General features: G+C 48.3%; 1 protein-coding gene and 1 non-coding gene across 2 annotated transcripts; both read right to left on the minus strand.

The window, feature by feature from the left end:
* Window positions 1–677: 677 nt before the first annotated feature.
* LOC125541062 (momilactone A synthase) lies at window positions 678–1,878 on the minus strand. The gene is made up of 2 exons (XM_048704552.2): window positions 1,835–1,878; window positions 678–1,729 (listed from the first exon to the last, which is right to left on the minus strand). Exons 1-2 carry the CDS (start codon window positions 1,861–1,863, stop codon window positions 850–852), a joined length of 909 nt encoding a protein of 302 aa, XP_048560509.2. The 5' UTR covers window positions 1,864–1,878; the 3' UTR covers window positions 678–849.
* A 506-nt stretch (window positions 1,879–2,384) lies between these two features.
* TRNAP-UGG (transfer RNA proline (anticodon UGG)) lies at window positions 2,385–2,456 on the minus strand. The gene has a single exon. It is a non-coding gene; the product is annotated as a tRNA-Pro (tRNA).
* Between the last annotated feature and the right edge of the window lie 4,550 nt (window positions 2,457–7,006).

Below are 7,006 nucleotides of genomic sequence, written 5' to 3' on the forward strand. Positions count from 1 at the left end.
GGTGGCGACGGCGGCGCTGAGATTTTTGCTGCAACCGGCAGCAGGAAAAGCTACAACCGGTGTCATGTCTTGCTACTCCCGGCAAAACCCGACGAAGGTTGAAGCAAATCATGGTCGCCGCGGTGACTGTCAACATGAATGGTTGTAGCGATTCCTGTCACCGGTCGTAGCAAAAATGAACAATGGTTGAAGCAAAATATATCTGCACGCGGATGATGAAGGAGAAAGAAATGGTTGGGTGTGGCCATGGCGACAGGGTTGCGGCGAGGGGCGGCGACGGAGTTGCAACCTGAGTTTCACCCGTCGCTGCTGAGAGCTACAACCGTAGGTGTAGCTGTTTCATGGGTCAACGCGGCGACGAGGATGAACGACGCAGGTGGGGACCGGCGACGAGAACGCCGGCGAGGATGGGGACCGGCGGTGGGGACCGGGCGACGAGGTCAGTCACCGGAGGGGAGAGGATGCGTGCACCGAGAGGGAGATGCGAATCCAGCGAAAGAAAGAAGAAGCTGCGAGGCAAACCCTTTTTTTGCCAGATCCAATGGCCCACGCGGCTCAAATCCAATGGTCCTGACGCGACCGGCAGAACAGTACAGTGTGTCAATCGTGTGGAGCCCTAGGCATGTGTTTCTTAAGTCAACGTCCAATTCCCTCGCAAAATAAAAATAAGTCAACGTCCAATGCCCATTGGAACATACTGTATCCCAGGAGTAGAGTTCACTACGAGTCTACGAGAATATATTTTTGAAGTGATACAGTTCATTCATCACGAATGTTTTCTTTTGCAATGCCGAAGAAATAAACAGATTTGTTCCCGTAGAGCAATACACTGACTCTGATTGTGTCTCTTCACTGTGCCGGTGCCGGCATGTTGGGTGCCTTCCCCACCGTGAACCCGCCGTCGACGACGAGGTTGTGGCCGTTGACGTATTTGGAGTCGTCGGACGCCAGATACAGCGCCGCCTTGGCGATGTCCTCCACCTCCAGCACCACCCCTTCCATCTCGTTGATGTCCCCCTCCACGATCCGCCGGTGCTCCTCGCCGCTCGCGTCAGGGTACCACTCCTCCAGGATGCGCTTCACCAGCGGCGTCAGGATGTAGTTGGGCGAGATGGCGTTGACGCGCACGCCCGAGCGCGCCAGCTCCCCGGCCACGGAGCGCACGAGCCCCACCACCGCGAACTTGGAGACGCTGTACGGGTGCGGCGTCAGCTGGCCCAGCACGCCGGCGATGCTGGCCGTGCAGATGATGCTGCCCGCGCGGCGCGGCGCCATGACGCGGGCCGCGTGCTTGACCCCGGCCATGACGCCCCGGGTGTTGATCGCCATGACGGCGTCGAAGTCGGCGAGGTCGAGCGCGCCCAGCTCGGGCCGCGCCAGGGAGCCCACGATGCCGGCGTTGTTGAGCATGATGTCGAGCTTGCCGTGGCGGGCCACGGCGAGGTCGACCACCGCGGCAACCTGCGCCTCGTCGGTGACGTCGCAGCGGGTGTAGGACGCGGAGCCGGCGCCGAGCTCGGCCGCCAGGGCGCGGCCCAGGTGGTCCTGGACGTCGGCGAGCACGACCTTGGCGCCGTTCCTGACGAACTCCGCGGCCGTCGCCTTGCCGATGCCGCTAGCGGCGCCGGTGATCACGGCCACCTTACCAGCCAGCCTCTGGGAGCCCGAGGCCGTGGAGTAGCCGCAGTGGCCGGCGAAGCCGCCCGCCGCAGCACGACGGCCCTCGCCCCTGCAACACTCACACACAGCATGATCAGCATGCAACCAGAAACCATTACCAGAGAACACATTTGTGCTACCAGATCGGTTCGCCGTGGCTCGGAGCGCATCGTACCTGAGGACGACCTGCATCGCTCGGAACATCTTGCTGATCTGTCTCCGTCGCCGTGGCAAATGTGACCTGCATCGTACCTGAGCGACCGTTATTTAACGAGACGCCGGCCCGGCCGTACGTCGCGCCGTCGCGCGCTCTGGATCATTGACATGACGGCCTGTGAGCTGTGACTGGGCAAGCTGGCATCACTCACGATCACGTTATCTCGACTCGATCTGCAGAGCGGTGAGAGATGAGTTGGGCGGCGACAGAAAATTCACCTCGTGGCTCGCGCGTGCATGTGTTCACAGCGCATGCAAGTGCGCCAGTTGCGTTTTCTTTTCTCTCCGTGCTCGCCGATCGATCGCAGGTGAGGGGATGCTGCGGGCGCTCGGGATCGTGGCACCGCCACGTGATCCCAGTTCCCCAAGCTCTCAAGCACCGGGACTCCGGGAGGGTCGCTTTACTGGCGTAGCGCGTCGCACAAGATTCCATCCAATTTCCTCGCCGAGCACGCGCCACGCCCTGCTCCTGACGCGGCAACGCGGGCAAAAAAAAAAAGAGAAAAAAGGGGGCATTCCGAGAATCGAACTCGGGACCTCTCGCACCCAAAGCGAGAATCATACCACTAGACCAAATGCCCATGCACGTGCGAAATCTCTATTACCATTTAATTAAGTTTGAATTCCTGCAAAATCATGGCCAGCTACCACCAAGGTGTCGATCCTAAGAGCAACTCTAGCACATCCAGATGTTCTGGTTGGATCAATGACCGATGTACGGTAGGGCAATTCTTTCATCTTCAATGCATACAATCAGTATTCGAGGGAACACTCTCGTTGCACCAGTCTCCCTCGCCTATTCGTGTAATTTGCAGTGGGTGCTCTTAGACTAGCCACAATGGATAGTAACATACACTAGTAACATACACATATCCCTAGACTATATTATTACCTTCATAGTGGGTAGTAACTTAAGTGTGGTAACATGCAAAGATTAATTTATTAGGTTATAGACTAATATTGCATTGGGACATGTGATGTTACAGTAACAAGCTAAGTTACTACAACTACCTCTCTCTTCATTAACTCATTGCCACATAAGCAAATTTGCTGAGTTGGACTTGATGTTACTGCTGAAGTTACTCCCACTGTGGCTAGTCTTAGGGTAGGGACCCTTTGTAAAATCTCTTTATACAATGAATGATAAGATCTTGGAGATGAGAACATACTCGTTTACCAAGTAGTCCATATGCTAGCACACGCATTGTCGGGGTACACTTCTGAATTGCATGCACTTTCTCTAGGTTGTCATGCAGCATCCCTCTTGTGACCTTGTGACTGGACCAACCATCATGAGCCTCCACCGTAGTTCCAATGCGCAGAAATAGCTTCCTCAACATTCACTAAGTTATCCCATTGAGATGACTAAACATAAAACCCAGGGTTTCTGCCCAGTTTTTTTTTCTGCGAGTAGATTGATGTTTACTTGTTGCAATCATTTTAGGATTTCACTTGTCTAAAACAAACAAACATATTTAACTAGTTTATTTCACTCATTTCACAAAACAGATTCCGCTAGTTTCATTCAATTCAAACAAATAATTTCAATCACTTTAAAAGATAACAAATTTCACTTTTTTAAAACAACATATTTCACTCATTTCAAACAACAGATTTCGATAATTCTTAAATCATTGGTTTCACTTAATTCAAAATACTCATTCCACTCAAATCAAAAAAATAATTTCACTTATTTCAGAGAATTGGTTTCAATAATTTCAAAAGAAGGTTTCACTCATTAAAAAAAGCTTTTTGTCTATTCGAAAACGTTATTTCACACATTCCTGAAGACTTATTTCACTCACTTTAGATAGCAGATTTCATTCATTGAAAATTCACAATTCTAGAAAATACTGATTTCACTAAAATAAACTTTCACTCCTTTTCAAAAACAATTTTCGCTCATTTCAAATGAATAATTTCACTAAATTCATTTTTTTCACTCATTGGTCTATTTCTAAGCGGTTCCCCACTAAAACAGATTGAGTGAAATAAGTTAGCTAAAACATTGAAATTTAAATGTGTTTGGAATGTATCCAAGATCTTGTTCAAAAGATATTGACGCTAGGAGTTCAAATATATATAAAAAAACAGAAATGGAATTTTGGTTTAAGGATATGAATAATCTAAATTATCAAAAATAAAATAAAAGTGTGTGTGTGTGTGTGTGTGTGTGTGAGAGAGAGAGAGAGAGAGAGAGAGAGAGAGAGAGAGAGAGGACGACGCACACCTATCGGCCAAGGCCGTCGCCAAATGGATCAATATAGTTATTCCTGAAATGATATGCAAGCCTTTTGCATATTTGCGAGAGAGAAAACATAGTGTGTGGCGCGCTTCACTCGGATGCACCCTCTGATCCTACATATGATTTATAGAAAATCTGAAAAAAAAATTGTAGTGATGGGTCATGGGTATGCGTGGACTGTGTGCGCCTTGAGAAAAAAAAATGGTTATCCATGTCATGCGCAGAGAAAAGAGACACTCTTCCCACTACTCGTGTCTACTACTATAATCCTCCTCTTACCACCATGACTTCTCCGGAGTACTTTTAAAACACGCATGTTGAACTGCGGATGCATCATGCATGGTTGAATCTGACATTGGGTATGACCATTTCTTTTCGTCCCACCAAAGCATGAGTCGTAATTACAAATTAGCTCACGAGGACCCAGTGTATGCACAAACTAATGGTTCGTTTATTTTGAAGGAACACGGAGATAATCATTCCGGCGATGCAAAATATAAAACCGATCATCATGGCTATGGATATGCCGATCCCCTTTTCTTTTTCTGTTGATGCATAAAGCCTTCCGGCTCCACATCTTTACACACTACAGTCCATTCCTGAAATCGGAAAACCATTCTCAGAGTGTTCTTTCTTTACATATGATATCTAACAGGCAAAGCAGGATTTTAAGGGCTGCCTAATCTTCAGTTAATTAACTAAGGGCATGTACAATAGTTAATATGATAGTCTTATTTTAAAGTTTGCATGTAGTAATTTAGAGATGACAATAAAACATCTATACAATGGAATATCTCTTAGTCTTATCTAAGTTAACTAGCTATTCTAGAATCATGATGACATATATTTGGCAAGCCTTTTCTCATGGATTCTCTCTCCCCCACCTCAGTAATTATCCTATGTGATACACCTAAGATATCATCATTGTACATGTCCTAAGAGATCATTTTTAAGTCACTCTTCGCCTTCGTCCTCCGGCTTGTTCCCAACTCACCCTCGCCACCGACGACACGCCTGTTGGGACGAACCCTACTTGGCGGCATAGACCGAGCGGCCTCCCGGCGACACAGACGTCGAACAAAGGTAGACGAAGAAGACATCACAATTTTTCCGACGATGAACGCCGCGGCGCACGAATGCCTATATCTTGGCTTTATTTCTTACCATGACTCAAACACATACATGAAAATACACACCACCGTCCGACGAAGATTACATCTTTCTCATCTCTGGCTCTCTCTATACACACACCACATACACTTTATATAGCTTCACGCACGTTGTAGCTGCCACACCGGGCACAAGCCCACAACTACCATGCACGCACGTCCAGGTAACAAATCTTGGAATATCTCCAATATTTGTACGACCCGACTAGCCAGCTGCATGCACTAACTAATCTCTAACAATATGCACGACCAACATGCACGCCACACGCCGGAGCAACAATGTAACACCTTTGATGCAGCTATATCTCCTACGTGTCGAAGCACGACTTAGAGGCATAACTGTATTGAAAGCATGCTGCAAGTAAGGCAATCTTCACAATATTCCATGTAATATAGATAATAAAAGGGGAAGGTACATAGTTGGCTTACACTCGCCACGTCAATCAAAATACATAAATAGCATTACATCATCCAAACACTCATGGCCCGGCTACGGTGCCAAAATAAAAGATCAACCCAACATGCGACACGGTTCCGATCGCCCCAACTGGGCACCACTACTGATCATCAGGGAAAGACACATAGTAACGGCGTGAGTCCTCGTCGAACTCCCACTTGAGCTCAAGCGCGTCATCTGGAACGGAGTCATCAGGCCCTGCATCTGGTTTGGAAGTAATCTGTGAGCCATAGGGACTCAGCAATCTTGCACCCCCGCGATCAAGACTATTTAAGCTTATAGGTAAGACAAGGTAATATGTGTGGAGCTGCAGCAAGCGACTAACATATATGGTGGCTAACCTGGTCGCAAAAAAGAGCGAGAAGAGAAGGCAAAGCGCGAACGAATAACCAGAGAACAACCTGCGGCAAGCATTACTCCAACACCGTGTTCACTTGCCGGACTCCACCGAGAAGAGACCATCACGGTAACTCACACAGTTGATTCATTTTAATTAATTTCAGGTTCAAGTTATCTACAACCGGACATTAACAAATTCCCATCTTCCCATAACCACGGGCACGGCTTTCGAAAGTTCAAATCCCTGCAGGGAGTCCCAACTTAGCCCATGACAAGCTCTCACGGTCAACGAAGGAATAGACCTTCTCCCGAGACATTCCGATAAGACTCGGCATCCCGGTTCTACAAGACAACTCCGACAATGGTAAAACAAGTCCAGCAACACCACCCGCTGTGGCGACAAATCCCGATAGGAGCTGCACATATCTCGTTCTCAGGGCACACCGGATAAGCTAAGCGTACGGGAGCCAATGTAACCCAAGTTGCCAAGGGACGGCCCCGCACGGTGCTCTAGGTTAGACCAACGCTCAGAGGAGCACTGGCCCGGGGGTTTAAAATAAGATGACCCTTGAGTCCGCGAAACCCAAGGGAAAAGGCTAGGTGGAAAATGGTAAAACCAAGGTTGGGCATTGCTGGAGGAGTTTTATTCAAGGGGGACTGTCAAGGGGTTCCCATTATCACCCAACCGCGTAAGGAACGCAAAATCCGGGAACATAACACCGATATGACGGAAACTAGGGCGGCAAGAGTAGAAAAAAACACTAGGCGAGAGGCCGAGCCTTCCACCCTTTACCAAGTATATAGATGCATTAAGATAACAAGATAATATAATGATATCCCAACAAGTAAATAATGTTCCAACAAGGAACAGTCTCCAATCTTCACCTGCAACTAGCAACGCTATAAGAGGGGCTGAGCAAA

Source organism: Triticum urartu, chromosome 2A (genome assembly GCF_056163025.1).
Source record: "Triticum urartu cultivar PI428250 chromosome 2A, HENAU_Tu73, whole genome shotgun sequence".
Taxonomy (NCBI): Eukaryota; Viridiplantae; Streptophyta; class Magnoliopsida; order Poales; family Poaceae; genus Triticum; species Triticum urartu.